Source organism: Anopheles coustani, chromosome 2, assembly GCF_943734705.1.
Source record: "Anopheles coustani chromosome 2, idAnoCousDA_361_x.2, whole genome shotgun sequence".
Taxonomy (NCBI): Eukaryota; Metazoa; Arthropoda; class Insecta; order Diptera; family Culicidae; genus Anopheles; species Anopheles coustani.
In genome coordinates this window covers 55,649,077-55,675,795 of record NC_071289.1, presented here as the reverse complement: position 1 = coordinate 55,675,795, position 26,719 = coordinate 55,649,077, and the positions used below count along the sequence as shown (strand labels likewise).

At 40.6% G+C, this 26,719-nt stretch overlaps 1 protein-coding gene across 1 annotated transcript; it reads left to right on the top strand.

Moving 5' to 3' along the window:
* Positions 1–4,156: 4,156 nt before the first annotated feature.
* Positions 4,157–5,456, top strand: LOC131265599 (leucine-rich repeat transmembrane neuronal protein 2-like). The gene has a single exon (XM_058267885.1). The coding sequence runs from the start codon at positions 4,157–4,159 to the stop codon at positions 5,447–5,449; it is 1,293 nt and encodes a 430-aa protein (XP_058123868.1). The 3' UTR covers positions 5,450–5,456.
* The last annotated feature ends 21,263 nt before the right edge of the window (positions 5,457–26,719 follow it).

Sequence of the window (26,719 nt, the reverse complement as noted above, 5' to 3'; positions counted from 1 at the left end):
GCACCTTTCAGGTTCCAATTGGCGTTGAGGCGTTGAAAATCAATTTCCTGCAAACTTATGGCACGGTAAATCTTCCTGTGTCAGTGCCGAAAGACGTCCCGCGTACGTTGTGGCCCTCGTGCGAGGCCGATTGCGCGTGGGGTGACTTGAATGCCCGATGCACGCACGAGTGACGAACCTTTACGAGGCCGTGCGGTGCAATAAAGCACCACACCGGTTGGAGGACATAAAACAGAAACCCTCGAAACCAATCAAAGGTGCAGCAATCATGGCAACAGGTCATCCGTGTGTGTGCTGGTGGTGAGGGAAATCGGTTTCTTGAATCAAGCAATTACGTACGCCCCCTCGCCAGCGCTAGCAATGGAGCGGTGAAATATGAATAACAAAACTGCAGCAACATGGTCAGTTCCTGCTGCACACGCGATGCAGTTAGGTCCGTTGCAGGTCATTTGCATTCATTCATAAAAATCTCGGGAACCGCTTTTCGGAACGGTCCTTGGCAGGTCGTTACGGAAGAACCGATGGTTAAACCGCCGTTTATTATAGCTTCCCGAGGTGGGTGGAAGGTTGTCCAGCGAATTGATGTTGCGGTAAACAAGGCGATTCACGGCGTGGATGGTCGTGATCGTATAATGTTTATGGTAGCGTGGATTTTTGAGGTATCGACCAGGTGATGGCTTTTGGAAAAGTGGGACACACAATGTGGTTGGAAAATATTACGAAAATAAATAAAACTAGTCGCGTTAAGAAGGGTGTCTGTGATGGAACCCTACGGAAAATAACGATTTCATTCCGCAAACACTTTAATAATTGCATCTACATCAGCTCTGCTTTTTCGTAGTTTTGATTATGATAACTGAAATATTAAGATTTAAGTGAAAAGACATCCTCAAATTAAGTGAAGTTTTAAATGCAGCTCAAATCAAGTTAACCTTGTTGCACTTTATCAACGTGCTTGCAAAGTTGTAACATCTGTTGAGATATCCTATCTCGCCATGTGGCGTAATGATGCAATGCTGCAACGGAACCGACCCGGTTCAATCAATTAGTAATTCACTTAATCTGATGTGTGATAATTGAACATTTCAATCATGGGGCGTGTTTGTTCAAATTGATTGCCGACGATGATATACTGGACGGAATTCATTAGAAATCGGAATGAAATCAAATTCCATTTTTGCCCAGCATGGTAAGTGTGACAAAGTAAACAGAATGTACTTCATCTGCCAGCAGGGGTCGCGAAAATGCAGTTGATTACAGATTTGATTAATAATTTGCACCCATGAACACACATGTTGATGGAGTAGCACGGACTGATTAATGTACGCATAAATGTCAAAATAAAAGGTACCTCTGCTCGAAATTGCGTATGATGGAAGTGGGAAAATATTGTTTGAAGAAGTTGCATAATGCTATGTAGGAAAAGAGTAAATAACGGGATCCTGTACTGGAAAAGTGTTTCCAGGTGTTCCCATTTTGGCAAAAGAAAAACACTGTTTTTTACCCACATAAGTGTGTTTCGTCCCGCAAAGCCAGAGTGCTTTCATCCGCTCGCCGTCAAGGAGCTCCTGAGGTGCGTGAGGCGTGCGTTAAAACCTCAAAAATTTGCACGCTTCGTCCTGTGCGTGTTTGCGCCTTTCGCTTCGAACGGCGTCCTATCGAGACCGGGTGTGGTTTACCTTAACTCTTTCGCCATGCCCAATTCCTGACAGCCGTCTGCCCGTTTGCTTGTCTCGACACTTGCTGACCCACTGCCGACGATCGCGTGGGGCAGCAAAAGCTGTCGGAGCTCGGCCGAACTCCCTCGGACGAAGCTGCGGCTGTGTAATTAAGCAGTTTATAATAAATGTTTTCAAATAATGATTATTAAAGTGGATGTTTATGGTGATGTTGCTGCCGGTGGTGGTGGTGCTGCTGCTGCTGACGGCCTTTACCGGTAATGGACAGCTTCGCCGGCTGCGCCACAAGCGAACCGTTCGTTTCCTTTTTTTCTACCGGGCTTAGTTCCTTTGCGTTATTGGTTTAAGATCCCGTGAACAAGACTGTCTTTCTGTCTGTCTGCATTTGCCACACGTTCGAAAGAAAGAAGAAAAGGACCTCATGGCAGACCCGCATCTTAAATATTACGTTTCCTTGGTGCATTGAGACTGCCGTCAGCATCAAATGATGTGTTGAGTGTCCCTTGTTTTGTCCAATTTTTTTTTCAATCATTTGTTTCTCCCTCTGAGTCAGAATGGTTAAAACAACCCAATAAAACACGTGACGAATCCCCTCTTTTACTTTCGGTTCGTTTTTGATGGAACTTTGATTGACGGACTAAGTAGAATCGAAGGTTCCTTATATGGTTGTGAGCAGTGCATTTCTTTTAATGCCGCCTTAAGTGCTTAAAAAAAAGTGCTTAGAAATGCTTTAACAAGGATTTCGCAATCTAATTTAAGGTACTATGAAATATTCAGCAGTTAATTAAAAAGGTGTATCATTCAGAATTTGAATTGAAAGTATTTTTGTGCGGATTTTACTCACTTCGCAACATAGTTCAAAAGCTGTGTTGGACGATTTTCTTAAATTCCTCCCAATGGCTTCAGAAATTTAGCTTGTTTTTAATTATGACTTTTCAAAGGTTCCAGGAATTAAAAAAAAACAAATTACCAAAGTTTAATCATCATTAAATGTTGATGGGTTTCAAAGAATGCTAAATTTAATGATAAAGTTATCAAGGTGATTTAGATTTAGTTTTTACTTTTATTTCAAAATTACCTTTTCTGGGAAATTATGTGTGTATTTTTAATATAATTTTATGTTTAAAGAATGTTCCAAAGAACCGGGTTTGCGTTACTTATTTTTCGATGGTGCTAGCTTAAGTTTGTCAATGTGTTGTTTGTTTATGTGACTGAAAAATAAACTGTGACTGTATAAAATCAGCGAAGAAGGAATAGAATATTTTATCACACAGTTCAAATTAACACATGTAATAAGCATAAGTTACAGTAAAGTAAAAAAAATCCAAAAGCAATAATCGAACGAAGCCTGAAAATTTGTACTATTTCTTTTCCTACGCCATGAAAGATACCATTATATTAGCATAATTACTATTTCTGTAAATTATTAATCAAAATTCCCCATTCATTTTCTTTTAACACAATTAAAAACACGTTTACCGGATACAAAACGGTGGTATAACTTTACACACTTAAATTGTTTTAATTCACTTCTTAATTATTGCTCGCAGAGTAATCCACGATAGACCGCAATGGAATGAGGAGCTCAACAATTCCACGGAAGAAAGATTGTGATCGCAATACTGACAAACCGTTTGTTGATGGTATGCGTCAGTCCGATGATTTCTGCGAGCTGATGTTTGACGCGCATCGGATGCAATTACTCGAGATAGTGAAATTGTGACGGAATAAAAGAATGCCGCTGATCGAGTAATCGTAATTCCACGAAAAATAACCGTACCAAGCATGGGTTGTATTCCATCGGGTCGTTTCTTTACTAATTAATAATTAATTTTAAATTAATAAAATGGTTGCGCACCACCTTCTGGTGTCATATAAACCAAGTTTATGAAGATGCTGGATTTTTCGTTTTTAGGGATACTTTTTATCTATCTGTAAAATTATATAAAATTATAAAATATATAACTTAATATAATTATTAATATTACAAGATAAATCTTTTCTTAGAGAATGAATTGTGCACCACAGAAGTCATTACAGAATGAATTGAAACTTACACAATACTTACCCTAAACACTACACCTACGACAATAAATGTGGTAAGGTTGGGAAAGTACAGTTGGGAAAGGAGAGATGTATAAACAAAAACATTCCCATTACACACCACCATCTTGAGCAGATTTTTGCTGCGTTTCTTACAAACAACGATTACGGGACCTTGTTAGGTTAAAGTTGATTATAAACAACTGTTGGCAGCCGGGTTCTTATCGCTTCATTGCTTTGGCTTAATAAACGATCGTGAGCGGAATAGAATAAGTTCGCGTTCAGCTTAAGCCGATTCAGTTTCGATTCGTTCCTGGTTCGAGCTGGTGAATATTCAGTAAAGATGACCAAGTTGTGGGTGTTTGCCATGTAAGTGAGGATACTTTTGTGAGTTGAGAGTGGTTAGTAACCGGCGAGATGCATCTTATTGCAGCATGGCGGCGATTCTGCTTCCCGGAGCATTTCCTAAACAACTGCAATGCACGCCGGAACCGGACGGAAGCTGCAGCCTGATAGGGTCCAAAGTGTCCACGGAAGAGATAATGTCGACCACCTTTGGCTCGACGAAAAGTCCCGAGAAGCTCACCAAGGTGCAGTTTGTACGCTCAAGCATGTCGGCGATTCCACCCGGTCTGTTCCAGGCCTTCCCAAAGCTGGAGGTGGTCAATGGCAGCGCGTGTGACGTGAAACAGGTATTTACGCGCAACTATGCGTCGGCCAAGGCCCTGATCGAGTTGTACTTGCGCGGGAATAAGATTCACAACCTTCCCGAGGAGGCATTCTTCGGCGCATCGCGTCTGCAAACGCTCGATCTGACCTCAAACGCGATCGCAAACATCGACGAGACGGCGTTCAAGCGATTGCGGGAGTTAAAAACGCTACTGTTAGCTGAGAACACTCTGACCGAACTGAAGCCGCTGGTGCTCAACGATCTGCCCGATTTGGAAACACTGCATCTTCAGCAGAACCAACTGCGCACGATCAGCAACCGGCAGTTCCAAGGTACACCCTCACTGACGCACCTGAACATATCGCACAACGCGCTCAAATCGTTCGTCATGGAGCAGTTCGAGCGTGCCTGGACTTTCGACGTGATTGACGTCAGCTACAATGCGCTCACGGAGGTGATGATTCCCAACAGCTTGCGCGAGCTAGTGGCTATCGGCAATGGGATCCGGAAGATCGGAAAGGTAGCACCGGATGCGAACGCATCTGCGCTCACCCAGCTGAGGCTGCCACACAACAAGCTGGATAACGTGGACAGCATACCGACGTTCGAGAAGCTCATCGTCCTGGACCTGGCGTACAATCAGATCCGTACGTTCGACTTCGCGTCGATCGCTAAGTTTACGAACCTGATGCTGCTCAAGCTGGACGGTAACCAGCTGGAGACGGTCAGCAACAGCCTGGCGCAGCCTATCACCAACCTCAAATACATTCACCTCGCCGATAATCACTTCGTGCAGTTTAATCTGGATGTGCTGAGGACGGTTCCGCGCGTGCTGAAGCTGGACCTGCGTCGGAACCGTCTCGAGCAGCTTTCCGTGAACGACCTGAGCGACTCGTTCCCGGTGCTGATACGGTTGATGCTGGAGGGCAACCAGCTTCGCTGCGAGGCCAATCGGAAGTTTGTTAAGGAGTTGAAGTCATCCATTGCGTCGTACACGATGAAGCGAGACGATTGTACCAAGACGCAAAATCTTATCGACGGTATCTGCTGTTCGTAATCCACTTGATAATGCGCTTTCTGATCGACATTTTATGATTGAGGCAAAGTGTACACACTTTTTGGTAACGATCTAGTGCGTTCTTGTTATCGCAGTAATAAAGTCTTTGAAGTACTTCTGCCACTTATGTTACTTCTGTTGCTGAATTATTTTATTATTCTCACTAACACAAAATACATATCTCGATATTTGTAGGCTTACGATGTGTTTTTCATAGTTTTTGTTCCCTTTTCACAATCTACAAACTTTACTCAATCTCAATAATACTGTTCACCATTCCAGAAATTTCTGTCATTCACTAGTTTTCCAAGATATTTTCTTTCTTTGTCGATGGTACGGTGCTTCTTCCTGCACACCACATCCACGATTGCTGTCAAATAGCAATCTGTAGCTTGTCGCGAGTGTGTAGAACGATATCATCCTTTCGTTTACCATTTCCACGATCGTTCCATAAACAGGAAACCCGTTCCCGGTCAGCTCTAACACATTGCGCTGAAAGTGTATCGAATCGAGTTGCATCCGTGAAGGAAAACCTTGACGCGCAAATGAGTGAAATAAAATAGAAAATAAAAAAATCAAACCGTAACAAAACGTGGCTCGCGATTGTAAGTGGAATGCAGGCACAAAAAAATAAACACGTTGTGTCAAAAACATTTCATTTGTGGAAAACTGGTTTTCGGGAAACCGGGATGCCACGCTGGGAAACGTAGGTAACGGCAGGCTGCACGAGGCAAGGGTTCCAACGGGCGATTCCAATGCAATGGCAATTTGAATAAACGGAATCCCGTTCGTGGAGCGAGCGTTCCTGTGCGCAATCCGGGTTAAAGGGGTTTTGGGAAGAAAGGATAACTAGAAGAACCGTTCGTACGCACACAAATGAACAGATAAAATTACACACGGCATGGAACGATTGGACCGTGCTGGGCATGAGAAAACACAAGCCGAATCGTGGTCGTAACTGGCGCACAAATATGAGTCCTTTTTTTTCCTCTGACCCTTGCGCTATTATTACCGTCGACCCTTTGCGTCATCTGTCGTCGGCTCCATGCAAGACGGGATGCTGCTTCTGCTGCGCTGGTGCCCAATAGCTGTCAAATGCATCCAGCTAAGGACTAGCGAAAGGGTTGAAGCACAAAGCGGGTCGGTGCGGAATGCCGGCCTGACCTCAACTCAGGGGACCTAGGGAAAGGAATGGACGCGCGATCGTCCTGCTGGAATGGGAAAATTGAATAATATTAAGATTGATAATAATGCAAACAAAGATTTCCGCTTCTGGAGAATGTCGAAGATTTTTTTCGGTTTGGTTTGTTGGTTAAATTTGGATTCGTTTGGACCTTCAACATGCCGTTGTGCGGATGCTGCAATAGCCCTTCCGTATGGTAGGGTACTCTTAGGCTGCTTGTATTGTAAGCTTATGGCGGTTTATTGTTGTTTTAAGGTTTTTTTTTTCCTGCTTCCACCTCTGGTTGTGCTTGTCCTCTGCTTCCTCCGAATGTCCACAAAGCAGAGCCAGGAAAGGGTTAATCTGACCCTTTTGCCCGTGCGCTTTTATGGGAAGAGATTTTCCTCCATTCTCCCTCTGTTTTTTGCCCCGATGGACAAACCGTTGCATTTGGACCCGACATTAGACTATTCCCCCACGGTCGACCACTGCTTCCCGCTTTCCACCTCGTATAGGAGCACGAGAATGGTCGTTCACGGCAAGGAAATACAAGGGGGTTGCAAACGGAGACCCTCGGCGGACGATGGCCCTTGGTTGGCGATTGCGTTTGGACGAAGGACATCGAGATGAAAGGGTTATCGCGGTGGTTCTCCAACAGCTGATTAGCGACACAGCTGTCGGATGTGGTTGTATGTTGCAGTACGTCGGGTTTAGGACGCTGGGCTGGATTATTTTTCCAAACTGCCCGTCGCTGAAATGGTCGTAATAGGTAGGAACAAATTAGTTAACGGTAGCCTTTACGCTTCGGTTAGTTGGCAGCCTTTGGCCAGTAGGCTTATGAATAATTTGATGAGTCCTCGAAGGGATGACGGCAGCCGACCTGCGAACCGTTATCAGCGACAGCATCCCTGCGGAGTAAATCCGGGCAGTTGAAGCACTAATGCTGGTGTGCGTGCGAGGTGATTGGAAAAGTTTCATCAAATAAACAATAGCTGGTTAGGAACGCTACGTATTTCCGTTGATGATTTGTAATGATTTGAATGATTTGCGGATAAATATTGTTTTGATGTTTTTAACATGTTAAAACTGAAACAAACGTCGAATATAAAAATCAGCATTTACCAACAGATCACTAAATTATTTGAATGCATAGTAATATTTAACCAAACACTCTTTTGAACTTCTATAACTTTACATTTTAAACTTTTCAAGTGATAAGATTTGTGTAGTTTACTGTATAATGTAATTGTGTAGCCAAATCGTTGAATCGTTTCCGAAAGATTTAGATGGGGAAGTGATCACTTAAAGAGTGTACAATCAATCAAACGATCATTTTTGGAAATGAAGACAGAATTTAAATGTTGAAGCTATTCAATAACTTTTTCTGATCCAGTAGTGTATATCAGGTCATTATAATAAAAGACTGCAGCCATAATAAAGTGTTGACAAGTTACTCTTTAATGAATTAATTTATTTTTTCCTATACTCCGATAAATTTGCTATGGATTGTATGGTATACAACTTTGCCCGTTTTAACTCATTAATTACATTACATCCAGGATTCCATGGATGTTGTAGCCATGCGTTAATCCTTTCATCTGTCCTAAAAAAATCTCATGCTGTTAAATTTACTCAACATCTCGTGAAAATTCAATAGCATCATTATACAGTGAAAATAAAAGCAGTCACCAATGTGTGCACCCTGTCCGGACACCATTGCTGCCGTTCGTTATGGAGGAAGATATAGTGCACAAACAAAATTGCATCAGTTCAAGTGTCCTCAAGAAGTCTAGAATATGTTGCCTCAAAAAGCAAATACAAAAATGAAATATAGATGCACCTTCAATATGCGTAAGCTGTGCATAGTGTTTGCTCAGTATGTAGTATTTTCTTGCACAGAATACTAACAACAAGCGAATGAAAGCTCTTCTGCATGACCAACAGTTTCCCGACGGCAAAAAGAAATGGCGAATTGAAAAGAAAAGGTACATCCATAATATAGGTATGGAATATTCTTTAGAGACCGTTCATGCTAGAAAACTACATGCCTTAAACAAAACTGTGCAAATATGATTGCTTGATGGATGGGTCCGATGTTCAACCAACTAAGGGATGGTTTTTGACTGGGTCTTGTAATACCAACAGTCAGGAATCGCCATTTTTTCCATTTCTTCCATTATTCATTCGCACTCCTCACATTTGCACTTGCCAATTTGTCGAGCAAAACCCGCCGAGGGTAGAGGATGGGCTAGAGAGAATAAGGGTCTTCAGGGTTCCTCTGCCTGCAACACTTCGCCTTTGGACGTTCGAAAAAGGGGTAGGACCAAATGGATCCAAAGAGTTCGGTTGCATTTGCACTTTTGCTGCACTGTAGGGTACCCTTGAGTTAGTATCTGTGTGTTTGTTAGAACAAGAGAGAGGGAGAGAAAGAGAACACTAGCGCAAAAAAAAGTCTCGAATGTCATCCTAGCATAAAAACGTAAGGAAACCCATCCGTCAAACTTTGGTTCTCTGCTCTTGGCATTCCTTTAGTCGATGCCCGGACGTGAGGAACTTAGATGAAAACGGCAAGCTGCTTGGTTAAATGGTGAATCCGTATGCATTTCGGCATGGTTGGGTGCAAAAAAGTGACAGCCCATCTCGCATGTCCGCATAAACGATGGGAGGGAGCTAGTGCGTGTTTGTTCACGCGCTGCCACTTGTGTCCACATTACCTTTCCTTTCTTTTCTTATCATGTCTATCCGCAAAACGGTGCAACTGAAGCCGTAGCGTGGCTTTTTAAGTTTAGCGAAAAAAATAAAATGGCAGCCTCACGTGCACTGAAGTGTGACCTAGCCAATGGTTTTTTCCGGACTCAACGCGCCAACTGTATGTTCATGTGGTTTTTTCAGGGCCCGCACCGAAGCATTTTATTACTAGGCAGGGCCAAGAGTAAAGTGCTGTAATTGTTGAATTCTATGGTAAAATTAACACTGCGATAGAAATGATATTTTATGGTTCTGTTTTGTATGGTCATAAATTTGGCCGCCTTCTGGTCCATTAGCAATTAGGTGTTTCTTGGTAGGTTGATGTATGTTAATTTAATGGAATATAGTTGATCATAAATTGTACCCAGCTGACGTGCGAAGAAAATTTATTTATTAAAGAAAAATATTATACTCATATTTAAGAGCTAGTCCTTTGCTGTTTTCCAATAAATACCACCGATTAGCATCTTCTCCTTTAAAGTTTAGGTTTTTGTTTCGTATTCTTTTGTGTATCAAAAAAGTTCCTGTGCTGTTTTGTGTTGATTTTAAAATTTATTGCATTCCGCAGAACATATTAAAAAAATGCGTGCATTTCAACTCTTTATGGCAATTCATTATTTACGAGACCGTGTAAATGGCAAAAATAAAAAGGAATTAATTAATTTGAATTTTTATGATCAGGTAAACGCTTCGATTGTGCACTAATTTGTGTGGCCACTTTATCATGAGTGGTGTAATAAAATAAAAGTGTAATAAATATTATTTTCTACTACTTAATCAATGTGTTAAATCTTAAATTTAAAAATATTGATATCAAATAACAAGATCTTGCCTCTTTTAGGCATTTTCAATTTGTAACCTAAGAAAGTACATTGGGGTGGAAAATACGCCATAAATATGCAAGAATAAAAAAAAAGAATGGTTTCGTGTGGAATTGCACGTGGTGTTGTCTAGGCAGCTGTCAAGAATGGGCGGAAACGAGCAAAAACACTTCTCCTCGAGTCCTCTCGGCGTTCATTCAAATTTGCGCTACAGCGAATATTTTCTTCAAAGGTACCTCCGAACGAAACGTAAGATGCTGCAGCTCAAGTTGCCGAAGATGCCATTTCCTGGGTGGGGCCTCTGGGTTGTTGGAAAATTTGCGTCGTCAAGGACATTCCCGCTACCAGGGGCGATAAGAAAAAAAAACAAATTTTACCGAGAATGGCAGGCGAACTCTGCAAATACACGTCAAACTCCATTAAGTTCAGTCGGCCCGAAACTGGCTGACGTACCGAAGTGTGGGCGGGCATGTGGTGGACGTGGATTTTATTTTTTCCTCCCCCTAGCGACCAACAACTCCTCCTCCCTGGCAACTCCTCTCCGACGTCCCATCACACAACGCGATGGCCGATGGTACGTTATTAGTTTGACACCCCTCGGCGTGCCGGTAACCATATTCCAATTGACCACCCTCATCAGCGCCCACCACGGGTGGTAAGCGAAAATAAAATGGAACGCATAGAGCCACGCTCATTATCATGTTGGTTTTTTCTTTCACTCATCGCGAAACGGGCGATTCTGGGGAGAGAAGGAAGGGGAAGCCCTACGGGTCGACAATATCGTAAGTTTAGAAAAAATGCGCATGAGAAGGGAGGAGGCGTGATTGAAGTTTTGCTTGTATTTTCCCATCCGTATTTTCCAGGCCTCATATTCCTCATTTTACATGTTGTCGTAACGTTTCCAATAAGGTTAACGAAGAACAAAATGAAGTTTCCATAACCTGTATGGACTATGAAGCTCGACATCAAGATGAAAGACTTGTTTTCATAAATTCTTTTTGATGAGCTTATTTGAAAGAATTTTAATAATCTAAAAATCGTTTCACTTTTATTGAAATCGACTTAAATACTTCGTCAGTTTAGGAAAATATATTTACATAATAGAATGGATTGAAATTGTTTTCTAACTAATTTATATTTGGTTACAGTTTTGTAATTTAAGTTTTATTGTTTTATATATTCTAACTACAAAAAAATCGTAAGATGATATTTCTAATGGGTTCGAATGAGCAATTTAAATCAAACTTTCTGCATTATTTGTCGTCAGCATTTCGATTATGATAATTCTTATTTCTTGATATGTATTCGTGGTCAGTTATTTCGAGCAAAAACAGTTCCATTTGATAGAATTTTATTCGGATATGTATTGCGGTGCTCTTCTTAAGGTGGCTGGCAGCCACAATTTTAAGGCTTTATATTGGACACAGTAATCTCGTCAGCACGAAAACCTTCAAGATAGCAAATAAAACCTCCGTTCCATGACGCGACATGAACCTAATTCCGCACAAGCGTAAGGAAAATTAGATTTCGAATCACTAATTGAATGAAAACTTATTGCGGCCCTTCACACTGCCACTTTCCTCCAAGCATCCTCCAGAATTGGAAAACCCACGCCTTCCGATTGGTTTGCAATTTGGTCGAACAGTAAAAAAAAGAAAGAAATAAAGGACTTACGTGAAAAGTGGAAAAAAACCAGCAAGCGAAGAAAGCTAATGTTGGTGAATGGCGTGTCGAATCTCCGGTCCACCTCCCGCCGAATGTTTTCCGACTGGCGTGTGTCTATGTGTGTATGTGTGACAATTTGTTCTTCATCAAAAGCGCTAGGTCGATTTCCGGTAGATCAGCGGGAGAAAAAATATCCATCACGAGGTCTTACGCGTGCGTCTTGTTTGTCTTGCTTTAGCAGCGGAGTGCTATGAAAATTGATTTTTCCATCACTTGAAATTTACTAGGATATCCGCGGCTTAACTGGAGGGATTATGAAAAGCGACGAGAAAAATTAAATGCTTGAGGATGATGTGAAGATAGAAAGGAAACCTTTGAAGAAAAAAAACTACCTTTGTTAAAGCAGAATCCTTAATTGGACAGAAATGGGATTATTATTTTTATGATCAATTTAAATGCCTCACCAACCGACACTCCTCTGATATCGAGTCGTGGAACAAGTTGATCGATTGCGGTATGTTTTACAAGATTAAGCTTCTGTTCAACCGTCCACTGCAACATCAACTACTCGTACGTTTTTATGGATCCATTTTATGTACCAAGACCACACATGCTTCGCTCCAACGTTGCAGGGCAGCTCGATTGATTGCATATAAAAATAAATGAACTCAACATTCCATGCAAATTTGATGTCCCACGAGCAGGTAGGTGTGCTTTTAGAGCTTCGCCAGCCTCCGCCCCCAAATTAATCAAAGCCCACTCCGTGCGACGCGGCTCAATAACTTAATCAGGACCACAATATTGAACAATTAAATAAAATACAGATTGCCTCTGGTGGCCTGCAGAAACGACCGGGCACATCTTTACGTCCTCGCGTTCCAACCCAGAGGATGACAAAACGGCTTCCGAAACTAGTTCGCATCCTTTTCGCGGCATTCGAACACTACCGCGTCTTAATGGTCTCAAATCAAGACCACTATACCGTGTTACGACCAATTATGAAGCGTGGTGGCGCTCCTCAGGCTCATCAAGGCTTCCGATCGGGACACTCCGGTCGAGTTGTAGAGGTTTGTTGGAGGAGCGAAAAAATAAACCGATCCCTACCAACGAGGAACGGTGCGGCGTACATTAATCAACCTATTAAACGGTGCTATTTATCAGGGGGAAAGGTAATTTCATGTGCAATTTAACTAAATTGATTTACGATGCACGCCGCCCTCGAAGGCGGCCATTCTTTCTTCCACTCTCGACTGCCGCGACGGTGGTAGTTGATTTCGAAGGAAACGTTTCCACATTTTCCACGGAAGCCAATTTGTCGCCGTACAAGTAGCTAACGCTACCAGCAGCATATCCAGCCGATATTTTCTTGAGCATCCCCTGCGCTGCTAATCAGGAGCAGTTTAATGTTCAATATAAACTTATTATCGGTGTGATCTAGTTTTTCACGGTGTGGTTGGTTGTGAGTCGCTCACGGAACGGTTTATGTGAGAAACACGAGCCCAACAACATAACAAATTGGTTGCAATCATTTAGGTATCGGTTCTGTAAATTAGCTTCCATTCCACTATGCTAGGATGGCATGGTAATGGTGAACATTTTAAAGAAAATCCTACAGTTGTCTGCTGAAATTATTAAGTGTTTTACTCACTGTAACATAAGACATCATTATTGACGGGAAGTGTTAAGATTTTGTAAAACCATTTGTTTACAGAGTTCACTCACTTTCTTTTGAAATACATGTGTTTCATTTCTATATTTTATTGTTTTATTTAGTTATTTTTTATTTAATTTTTTATAATTTTAGGTTGGAAATTTGTTTTTATGCGTATGTGTTATTTGATTTTCACATAAGGCTGATACTTTTCATAAATTATTTTAAAAATGGGCGATTCTACTTCAATTTGAAATTAGACTGATTTTGTTATAAGTGTTATCGTTATTTGTCTCTGGAATATCCTCCTCAAATTTTACTAAGATAATAGTTTCCGCGCATGTGGTGCAAGTTTGAAGTTAGTAGTGTTATGGTGCTGGAAGGCAAATGCAATCTTTTACTGGAATGAAATAACATTTGACACTGGTGACTTCAGTGAGCATTGTTTTGGTCTACCGGAGATGTAAACGAACAATGATTTAATTTTAATACAACATTTTAGTGAGCCAACCTGCCAAGTGAGTATCGAAACCTTGCTAAGAAAATCGTTCGTTTGATTTTTTTATTATTATTTTGATCCATAAAACTACGAATTGTGTTTTCATGATGAATGTCCAAATGTTTCTTTATACAAGAAATACAAGTTCAAATAATGTGTTTAAAACTGGTTTGATTCGATGACAAATGGCAATAACCCTATACAGATGGTGTTGACAGGTAAGGCAATATAACGATTGTTTGAAACTTGAAGTAAATATTTCTCAATCAGAAATGACACAACGTTGGAGGGAATCGAAAATATTTTTAACTGAATGTTGCATTCATTTTTTGCCACAATCACAAACCATCCTTTTCAAACTTCCAGTACAATACCTTAAAACTGAATTCACAGCAAGGCTTTTGTAAACCGACTTTTTTTGAATATTAAGGACATCAAGGTTTTATAGAGTGCGCTACGGTTCACTACAAGCTACATAAAATCGCCTGTACTGTGTAAGCTATTGCTCGAACATACACTTTTCTTTAGCCATAGCCCCTTTCCATACTTGATTTCCACTGAAACATTGAAGTTTCCTCCCACGAGTTCCATACCCGATAGTAATTATGGTGCAAATTACACCTCTTCACGTCCCACTCCAATGTCCACACTCCGGCACGTTAGAGCGAGATGGTTATCGAGCGAAGGAGTGATTGCAATCTGCGAACCTAGCTACTAATGCACCGCAAGTGCTGGCATTTGTCTGGAGAGTCGATGTAATTGCACTTGTACATATGTTTGTCTCGCGTCAGCCGCATTGTGGTGGCTGAAGGAGTGTTTTTCGTGGGCGTGAAATGGTTGGAAAATTTGCCTGTTTGCTTCCCTCGAGCGAATGTGCCGGAAAATCCGCCACCAAACAATGCATTTCCCGTGCGACATCCAGCTGGCGATGGTGTGGCGGCTTGTGATGGTGAAGGTTTAATGTATTATGTTTTTGCATTTTGGTTTGCATCAATGCATCAGTCGGCATTCCAAATATGTACTCACGCCGCGTCGAACCCGCGCCTGTTGGCATAAGTGCAAGTGCATATGTGCAAGACGACAAGGGTGTTGAAAGGCGCACCAAGCGAAGGAGACCCGAAGGAAACACTTTTCCGGGCCAGGTCTTAAGCAGCGTTATCGCAATTAGCATGTGTATGCAATCCTCGCACTTCACTGTCTCCCCCGCTTTTGTCGAAGATATTTTGCAAACAGGGCCTGAAACCCTGAAAAGCACTGTACTCACCATGACGCACACACACCTAACCACTGCAGCTTGGACGTTCCGGACCGTGGTGCACCGGTTGGAAAGAAAAAATCCCTTTTTCTTCGGACGAAACCCCCGGATTTCGGGCCGCATCCGGCTGTTCGCCGGAAGTGTTTCCACCCATACCAACGGCGCTCGAGCTGGAGCGAGCAATTGAAAAATCTTTTGAAATCCTCCCGCCCCTCCACTACACGGTCCTACCATCGGGTTTCCTTTAATGGTCCCGCGACCCCAAAGAATTCCGTTCCCGGTTCAAGTCCTCCGTTCATTAGGGTTTAGGCGTCCCGCGTTGGGGCAACGGGCCGGTGGTGGGCGCATTCCACTTCATTCTCGTCGTGCCACTCATCAACCATCGTCAACCGACTTCTTTAGGGCCTCATTAGCAGACGACGGCGTCCTTCCGTGGCCCCCGCCTGCACCTGCACCGCATAAATGCTGCCAGTGTGTGAGTTCGAGCAGAGGTGAAGAATGGCATGATGGCGTACTGAGCGAGATGGTGAATCAGATTTGCCAGGAAAAATTCCCTAAGCAAAATGCAGATTCCCCGTTTTGTTTTGTAACTCCTGTTGGTGAAAGTTGTTTTTCTCTGTTTGTCAAACCATATTCAGTGTTTGTCCGGATGGACTGATGGATTTATATGAGTCTAACTGAGGAAAAGCAATCCACTTATTTTGCAAGAAAGAACTAAGAGGGGACATGTTGAAGATTAAATGATCGAGACAGTCTAATGATATATGACAAGGCCTGCAATTTGATTTTTAAGCATTGACTACTAGCTATGCAGTAAATGAGCAGATGTCTGTCGTGGCACGTAGCTTCAATCAACACTGATGTTAATACTTCACTACAAAGAATTAGCGGTGCTCTTCATTTTAGTTTTGGATAATTTTTACCAACCAAAAACCAATGTGAGTGAATTATTAAACCACGTGTTCATATTTTTCCTCTTGTGGACTCCAGAGTGTCAGACTAGAGTATCAAATAAATTAATAAATTAGTGAACGATGATAAATAAATAACATCCATTAGTAAAATAATGTTTCAAATCGATGCGAATAGTTTTACTCAAAAGTCGATTATAAGCTGCAATACTTTATCAGTTTGAGTATCGATTTTTTCTTAAATATTTCTATATTTTGCTGAACCTCGTACTTGGTTTTTGTTAGTAAAAAAGGTTATGAATAGAATTGTCAACAAAAAAGAGTAAATTTTTTTATGTTTTATTTTTCTGCACTTCTAAGAGTTTCTGTAGTAAAAACTTTTCCTTTTTGACTTTCTACCAAATTCTTGCCAACTGTAGCTTCTTTGGTCTAAATCAGGGATCGGCACACGTTTTCTAAAAAGGGTCAGATGATTTAAGAGAAACCGAAGGCGCGAGCCGGATACTTTAATCGATGCTTTAATGTTTTCAAACCCTTTGTAATGAAGAGATTTGTAAATGTTATCGATAAACATATAACAGGAACACCTCGTTAAACAATTTTCATCTTCATGTTTGAGAAGAAAACAAACCTGGCAAATCCGAAAAAAATTGGGATGGGTTTTTTGTATGAAGCACAAAAATATTCTAACGGGCCGGATAAAATCATTTGGCGGGACGGATTTGGCGCGCTGACCGCACTTTGCCGACCCCTGGTCTAAATGCAACACAAGCTGGTTAAGAGAATGGGATATGGGTAACAGAATTAACCCAAAATGGTACTAAAATAAACATTTGTATTATTCATCCATACATTCTTTATTCAAAGTTCGACTTATATAGTACTTTACTTGACTGGTTTAACAAATTAATATGGCTACATATGACAAGATTTTACTAAATTTCATACAAGCACAACAAGTGAAATCAATTGAGGTCAATCTATATTTTATTTATTTCCTTTTTTATTTAGGTACGGGCGTTGCGGTACTGTAAATCTAAATGATTTTGTTTGTTTGTCAGGGCATTTTCTCTATGGAGACCAGTTTAATCTACATATTTCGTTTGAGAATCAGGCCAGAAAAAGGTGTATCCATTCCATTTTTTTAAATGTTCAGCATTTTTGAGAGTTTGGCTTATAAGCCCTTTTACTTTTTCGAGTTTCCTTAAAAATGGTGGAGGCCAAATTGTGATACGAGCTTGCGGTGGAATGAGACATGGGAAGCAGAGGTAGCTAAGAATGTTACTCCAACTTTTGATGTGTCTCCTGTAATGTACACAATTACGTGCTCAAAGTGGGAGTGTAGAACAATGGATCGGGTACAAAAAATCGCCATTTCGTATGTTTTTTTCTTCTTCCGTATGTTTCGTTTGTTCTTAATGAGGGTGTTCGAGAAACTAAGATATGCTTTTCACGACGAAGGCGACTTGGTTTTGGACGCGAATGGTGTTCCCAATGCAAATGAGCGGAAGAAAAAGTTATATAAAAAAAACAAAAACGTTAGTATCATCGTTCCATCTCCAACCCGACGTCGTTACGTATGCAATGGTGAACCCCTGGTCACAGCTTTGCGCAACCGCATGCGGTTGCGTTTTTTCCCATGGGAGAGATAGGAGCTGTCATGGGCTGTCACCGCAGACGCAAGACCTTGCGGTTTCTGTACTAAAAAATCAAACGAGTTTGATTCTTGCCACAGACTCTTGCGTTTTGATATGTCAACAGTAAATTTTGTTCCTAGTAGACTTTAATGAGATTGTATGCTCATATAATTGGTAAATTCAAACACTAAAGTATTATTTTTGGCAAAAACTTGTGCTCGTTTGACGGATCAAAAACGCAACCGCATGCGGTTGCGGAAAGCTGTGACCACAGGTTGAGTTAAGTAAGTAAATGGAAGAAAAAATCTTCCGAAAAAATAGCGAAACATATACTTCCCTTGCCCCAGTGCCTCGGCGAATGGACTCATCAATTATTAAACCGTGTCGCAATTATATGGAAACGTAGACACACACGATAAAATGCCCTGTGGAAATTATTCGTCTTATTTCATATAGACAACTTACTCCTTATCCCCACTTGGTGTTGGTGCAGTTAGAGCTGCTGGCATAATGAGACAAAGAACGATGCATCCCCAATGTAACAATAAAATAAAAAATTAATTTGAAATGGCTTGAACGTAGCTGGTGCCATTCCGACAAGCTGTTGGCAATATTTAGTTGTTCGCACAGTTTTCACACACGCACATACCTTCGGTTCACACTTTACGGCTGGTTTTAGGAGCCGTTCTAGAAAAGGGCAGTTGTACTCATCACCCATGCCCTCGCGCGGAAAGTCGCGCTTTCATACATCCGAGAGGGGGTTTCGTATTGAGAAACGATTTCGAAGTGACGCGGCCGCTGCTCATAAACAGGGCCCGGGGCCAATAAACGACACCTTTCTTCGAGAAGCGCACATAGGTATCTCCCAGATCGATGAGCTCGAAATAAAAAAAGAGCGCTGAAAAAGAACATTCCCTTGCGTTTTCCTCATTTCCCTCGTGACCATCTCGCTCGAAGCTGGGTAAATTTGTAATAAACAAACTTCTTGCGTTGTAATATCGTTAAGAAAACTAATTAAAATTATTAAAAATATGTAAATTTAATTACTGCCCTGGTTGGTGGAGAGCTGGTCCTCGGTTTCGCCAGCAGCTGGGCCGGGACCTCCACGGCCGGCGAGTTTTTCACTGCGGTCTTGGGGCCCGAAGGAGTCCGTAGCAAATTGAATTTCCCAAAGCCCGACACGGCAGAACGATCTTGGGCGTGTGCGAGCGCTCGCGTGTGTGTCTGTTTGAATGTGCGCGCCGTGTCTGGCGTTTGCTCTTCCGATGGACACGATGGGAAGATGCGATACGCTATCCAACGACATGCAGGCCGATGATGTAGTTGCTGTTGCTGATAATGATGATTTATGTTGTACATTGATTGAGCTTGGCCCAGTGGATACGAGCAAAAAAGAAACCCGTATCGTTCTTCCATTCGTGGACGTCATGGTCGAGTGAGTGGAGATGTGCGTACGTTTCAGCATTTTCTATATTGTTTTCCCCGCCCAGACAAGTGGAAAGTTGACGTCTGGAAGGTGTTGGAAATGGTCTGCTTGGGGAGAAAAATGGACCCGACTCGGGCCGGTACATGGCGGCGCCGGAACATGATGATAGAGTATGCAAAACTGGCCCATTTCATCCGCCAATGTGGTATTAATCGCACTAAATGAGTTCAAAGACAACTACATGATAAAACTTAAACTACTGACAAGTAAATGGTAAATAATACAATGTTAAAGAAATGATTGTTTAAAAATAAACAAGTTTGTTGAAAATTGTTGTTTGTCAAATTTGCTTAAAATTGATGCCGACTACTTCACTGAACATAACAACATGGAATGTGGTCTATAACCTCAATATGTTGAATTTCGCTTTTTAAAAGATATTTATAAAACTTACATTTTGAATGTTATTTCAAATTAATAGCAGCTTTGTATTGTTTTAAAAGAGATTAAAATTATAGTTTTATTAAAATGTTATTAAAATAAATAAATAAAGAACAATTTTTAACTAAAAAATTCATTCAACTCACGAATCAATTGAAATAAAATAAAAAGAGGCGCTTCAAATGGTGCAAACAAAATAACTCTTTTTTCTTGTCTCCAGCAAAGGACAAAGTGAAACAGTTTTAACCCTTGATTCCTGTATGCTTCTTTCGCTCTCCAACGAAAAGTAAATGGAATATCGATTTTTTCTCACTTTCCCCCGGCTAGCAAAAACAGTTGAAGTGAATATTTTTATCCTTCCATCCTGTTGAACCGCTTCGCGTCATATTGTTGGGATTCGACGGTGGAATTAACCCTTTCTTTTTTCCAGGGAAATCACGAGGAAAAAACGCGACAGTCAAGTCGATGCAGGGAGTTGGCGACGTCATCGATTCAGTCGTCTGTGAAAATCAGCTCGGACACTTCAGAATCCCATCGAGAGAGCTATCCGCTAAGGACTCTTTGTGCGAACATGTTAGGTGAGGTGTGGTGTTGACCATAAACTTCTGCCCCTGGTAAGCGTCCACTCGGGGGTCAATGTCACTTCGGTCTAGGGTTGGAAGGCAATCCTGGGCTAGACAGATCGTCATGTTTTCCACTCGCTGAACAGAGACGAATGGCGCGTCCACACTCGCAAGTGAACTGTGACGAACTGGACCGAACCGAGGATGTCTGGGATAAGCCGAACAAAGGAAAACAAAATAATGCAAAGATATACCTTTGCCAACATGAACCACAAGCAAACACTTCCTGGTTTCCTGCCTAGTACTCCCATCTATTTCTCCAGCTTCGTTCCCTACTCTTTCCTAGTGAAGAAGAAAATTACCTCCGAAGTTTTGCTTGAATAAACACCTCAAGTACTTAGCGTGGTTTCATCTTCAATAGATTACTTGATAGACAGTATGAGTTATTTAAGCTGACCAACACAAATACTCTTCTTTGATGTTGTAAACAATAATTTTTCCAATTCCTGTTTACTTGTTTGAAGGGTTCGAAAAAAATTAGTTAATGTGTATGAAGTAAAATTAACAAGAAAGTATAAAACTAAGAAACTCGTATTAACGTGATTGAATCCTGCACAGATAATTTTTCGTGGTTTTCAAACCATAATTTTATCTTGAAGTAATTTTTTGATTGACTTGTTTATTGATTTATTAATTTGACAACTAACTTTTACCTCCCCCATTATTTTTTAAAATTATGTAAACGATAAAACGATAATCATGGAAGCAGATGATGTTGTTTAGAGATTATCGAGCTCGACATCGACCTCGGTTAAGATCGACAGTTTGAGGCTTAATTTTTGTTTAAGGCTAAAACAGAAACAGATACGAGGGTTGCCTTTTAAGTTTCGGGATATGGAAAAACTAGTGATGCAATCTACCAACTAACAATTTTATCGTATAGTTTGACGTTTTTGAGGTTATCCGTTCTTAGAACGTTTTGACATACGAACGCTATTTGTGTTGTTAAAAAAATGTCTAAAGTTTCAATCGACACGAGCCTTTTTTGAGAGATCTTCGCTTCTTCAGGTGTTGACAAACGTTGACCTCTAAGTTTGTTTTTTACGTAAGGGAATTAAAAGAAGTCATTTGGTGCTAGATCCAGGACTATATGGCGGATGACTCATCAAATCGATGTTTTGAGTACTCAAAACTGCAGTTGTTTGAGCCGATGTGTGAGAGCTCGCATTGTCGTGGTGACGGGTGATCCGTCGACGGCGGTTGAATTTCCTGATTTCTTGGAAGACAACTGGCAAACTAATTGTTGTGTATCACTCAGAATAGACTGTTCTGCGTTGTTCTAGAGGTTTGGTTGCGATAAATCCAGTTTTTCCGAAAAAAACATGCGACCATTTGCTTGGAAGTGCTTCGTGCGTGAACAACTTTGGTTGGATTCGGCTCATCTTGAAACACCCATACAGCCGATTGCAGTTTAGTTTCTGGCTCATTCACGTAAATCCACGACTCATCACCTGTCACGATATTAAAGACGAGTTTTGAAGCACCGCAATCGTATTTTTCGAGCATTTCTTCGGACCAATCGACACGAGTCTTTTTCTGAGAGATTGACAAATTGTGTGGAATCCAACACGAGCAAATTTTTTTGACAGTTAAATGTTCATGCAATATTAAGTATATGCTGGTCCCAGTAATACCTAAGGTTGTCTCTATCTCACAAAAAGTCACATGACGATCTTGCAATATCCGTTCACGCACAGCATCAATTGTTTTCGGAACGACAACTGATTTTGGACGACCTTCACGAAATTAATCTTGGAGTGAACTCCAATCACGATTTAATTCTCCAAACCATCGATAAATACTGATCATTGATGGAGCTTCATCGCCAAAAGTTGAATTAAGTTCATTCATGCACTACTGCCGTGTCAATTCACATCGAAAGTTGCAAAAAATAATTGCACGAAAATGTCCACGACACAATTCCACAATTTGGCGGACATTGACACTTTGAACATTTTTTTAACAACACAAATAGCGCTCGTATGTCAAAACGTTCTGAGTACGTATAACCTCAAAAACGTCAAACTATACGATAAAATTGTTAACTAACAGATTGCATCACCAGTTTTTTCAAATCCCGAAACTTAAAAGGCAACCCTCGTACAACTGTCCCCATTTGAAATAGAGCAATTTAAATGAAACGAGTATACTGAACAGTACCTACTGCTACTTAATTTCAAGAAGGACTCTTGTGCAATTTATACATATTTGTGTTTATGGAACACTCAGTAACGGGCGTTCTGGTCTTTTCTTGGACAGCCCGTCATACTAACCACTTAATGAAGTGTTCTAGGTAAAATAAAAGACTATTCAAATGTCATCCTTTTACCACTATTCCCCGCTTAGATTTTATCTATAACTTTATAATAAATTTCAGTTTGAGAATTTTATGGACATAGAGTTATATATAATTAGAAGATATTATTTCCCATACTCTCAGTAATACACGAAGTTGTCTCAAGAACCATCGTCAATCTTTAAAATGAGTCCTCTTCCACGAGGGTTTCAAACATAATCTTCAAACTGCCGGAAGGGTTGAAAAGGGAGTGTAATTAAAAAAGGTTGAATAAAAATCGATATTTACATCAGTTGGGATTTGCATGGTCATTCAACTCCGAAAAGGGTAATGTTGGCCACCTACAGTGAAAGATAAGCGGAAGAAGGGTTAAATTATTTTCATACACATTTCAACTTGAGTTTGTTTTTTCCCATTACAAGACTTCCATCACCTAGGAGTTTTTTTGAGATGAACTAAGAATCCTTTCACTAGGGGGAAATGATAAATGAATGAAGGGTTCCGGAAGCGCTAAATAAAAAAAAGGGTTTTATTTTTCCTTGAAGATTTCGAGTTTTTCTTGCCAAATCTCGAGAAACAAAGAGCTTGCGAGGGTGCGTTCCATTCGACGCAGGAAAAACTCATTTCTCATCTGTCACGTCCGAACTTTCACCGCTGATTTCCTTTGACAAATCGAAGGAAGGAAGCCCCGGTGCATCCTTCTTGCGCCTCGTGGTGGTATTATCTTTCTCGCTAGGAGAATTCTTTCCTCGCGCCCTTGCCGACCAAGTGGAATGTTGACCTGGTTGGCAGAAAGGGTTGCAATCGATCGCCTTTCATTTGCCAACTTTCAAGCAACCCATTGGCTGGAAATCCAATTTTAATTAGACTTTCCCTACTTGTTCCCTACCAGTGTACGCACCGACGTGTGAAATACGATCCACTTTGCCTTTAGACGGCGAGGTGACGGACATTCACCGACTCCAAGTTTGAGCTGCTTTCTTGGGTGACATGCAAGGAAAAAATGGGTAAGGTTCTGGGTGTCGGTTGATTTTTTTTTCCTGCACAAATTATTAGCCCATCCTTGGTGTCCGGTGCGTTACTCGGACGGATTTCACGAGATTGTTGCATTGCATAAGTAAAATCTTTTGCGTTAGTGTTTTAGTTGGGGCTCATTTTTCGGTGAAAGGTGAAATGTAATGGCACATTGGTGGACATGCAAGATTTAAAAAAATGAAACACATATGGTTCATATTTCACGTCTCATTGAGCGGATATGATGCAGATGTTCACCTGAAAGTAGGTTACATCATTATTGACAAGGATTTATTTTCCACATCCGTAAATTGAGTAGAGCAGTTTTGTGAGTACCTTTAGAAAGCTTTACAGGGTCTGCATGAACTTATGAACTACATAACAATACTACCACATAGACATAATATAACTACCTAGACATAATACACTGAGAGTTATTATTTTTGGAGAAATTAACAAAGATATTGTAACATTAATTTTGATTCAAGTACAGTTTTTTAAGTGTCAACAGTATTCATAACATGAAAAAACTCGCTTGCAGTTAACATAAAATATAAATACAAAATCAATCAATTCTCAAATATGCAAGAACAGTTTTTCAAAACCTTTCAAAAAGTAGTAAGTTTATGTAGGGATTTTTTGTATTAAAATTTATTCCTTAAAAAAAATATTTTCTTGAAAATAACATACCAATTGCTACAATGTAGTGGGAAGTATTACGTAGCTGTTTTGACAGATTTGTTCCTGAACACAACCCTCGGTTTAAATTGATCAATGGAGACGTCACAAAAATGTAATTGCGTTGGACATTCCTAATGTCATATTATATTCATTCAGTTTTTTGCTTGTTGTTTTATGTATCATTAAAAACAAATGGAAAAAATACCAAGATACAATTGATTTTGCTTAGTTTGTTCAGTATTACCGTACAGTGTCACGTGATCCTATTGTGAACCTAGTTCAAAATGGTAAAACATAGCGTCCTCCCTTTGCGCTAAAGCTGCTTTAGAATGGAAATTTTCTGCAACGGACAATAAAAATTAATAAAAAACAGTGCTATAAAAAACCTTGTTACACTGACATGGGTTCACGGAAAACGTATTCCTCCCATGGGTTACGGCGTACAATTGGCAAGCAGCCCTTGTTCAAAGCCGTCCGTCATTTGCTGATGTTTTAAAATTGATAAAATTCAAAGTTGAGCTTTGGTAAATGTTTTTTGAAAATGCCATCCTCTCAAACCTTTGGGGAAGAATTACGTGATAGGAAACAACACAAATCTGAATAAAAAAAAAACTGTAACATTGGTATCTTTTGCCCCGTGTCAGTGCTACAAATAAAGAGCAACGGGACACAAACTGGACAAGGAGGATAAAAAAATCGGTATCCTTTTCATTAAAATTTATTACAATTAACCGTTTTTTTTGTCGGTGTTCCACTTCCAACTAGTTGACTTCCCCCGTGTTAAGACTGGAAAGCGGCGTTTGGTCGGGTATGGGAGAAAAATAAGGCGGTGAAGGCTTTTTTTTCCTAACAACCGACACCATTCACATCATTATCGGGAGCGTTTTAGTGGCATATAGAAAAATTCGTGCTTACGGATGAACGAAAGGGTGGTGCATAAAACGACCGATGTCTGTGCAGAAAAAGCGTTGAAAATATAATAACAGTTTCGTTCGGAATATGTATCAGTGAAAAAAATTAGTTGAATTATTTTCTACGTGTGCCGTCTTTCGATGGGCGGCGATGTCATAAAAATGAGGAATGCTCGAAAACTGTTTGAAGTTCGGAGTTGATACGGCATACGAATATAATTAAATTTTCTCCGCTTTGGTGGGAACCTGTTTTTGCATGAAGTTGGTACATTTTAACTAATTCAGTTAAATAGAACTTGCATGTTTTAATTATGCATGGCCTATGTTAAACAAGCGTTAAGAAATAATTCGCCTAATATGATCAGATGCGGACCTAGCTATGAGCACAATGCTTGGCCGAGGATGGATCCGGGGTTAAGAGATCCCCGGGGAGAAAACCTAAAACCGAAAAAAACCACCGATATTATCTACCACTTATATTCTCGCTTTCTAATCTGTAATTCTAAAGGACGAAGTGACGATCGTGATTTCAATTTTGTTGTGTACTCAAGAAAAATCAAAAGAACTATGTTAGTTATTTGTACGTTATATAAAACATTATCTAGTAACAGTGTAGTGAATTAGAATTTGTAAATAGAAGGAGAAAAAAAGAACTTATTGGTGAAAATTATTGAAAAGAGTGCTTTCCACTAGACCTGCTCAGTTTGAGATTTGGAGCCCATAATGAAATGAAATAGGGGAAGTTTTTACCTTGTTTAAATTGTAATGTTAAATTTTTAAAGTGTCATTTACAAAATTATGTAAATAGAAGAAAAGCCTGTAAATGATTTACCTAAACTAAATGATTCCCAAATTTAAACTTCTAATCTTAGATGGAAGATTGAATTTTTTGCCAAAAGTAGTATGAAATAAACTTGCAAAATTTCTTCCCGAACATTCTATAAACCAGATGGCATTAAAAAAAAACCCGGTTCATCTTCGCCACAGACTCTGGATGGTTGGTGTCATGTTACTGAAGCCGCTGTCCAAAGCTATCAGCAAACCTATCATCCTCAAAAGATCCGAGATCGTTTGCAATGGACGAGCGCTACAGGATGCAGGTCGGGTTCTGCTGATGCATAAGATTGCACAAGATGGGGTTTCTTCTTCCACATGCCAAAACATGGACTCATTCGTTGAAGCCTGCTGTTTTATTTGTTTATACTTATTTTTTATTTTGCAAACTGCTGTCGATTGTTAATGCTTTGCGGGTTTTATGGCTCTAAAATATTCCGCAGCTAAACGATCCAACAGTTCGTTCGGGAAACCATAAGGATGGAAACCGTCATCTCAAGGTGCCCTCGGAGCCATCACTCAGCCAGGCGACCACCATCGATACCACCTCCGACGATGCGATTATTTGAGCGCATCGATTTCCATCGATCGTTCTTCGATGCATTGCAAACTTGTTCAAAATTTTGATCAAGCATCGCGTTACGGTCTATCACTTATGAGTTCCGAGTCCTGTTGGCTAATTTGTTCACCACCTA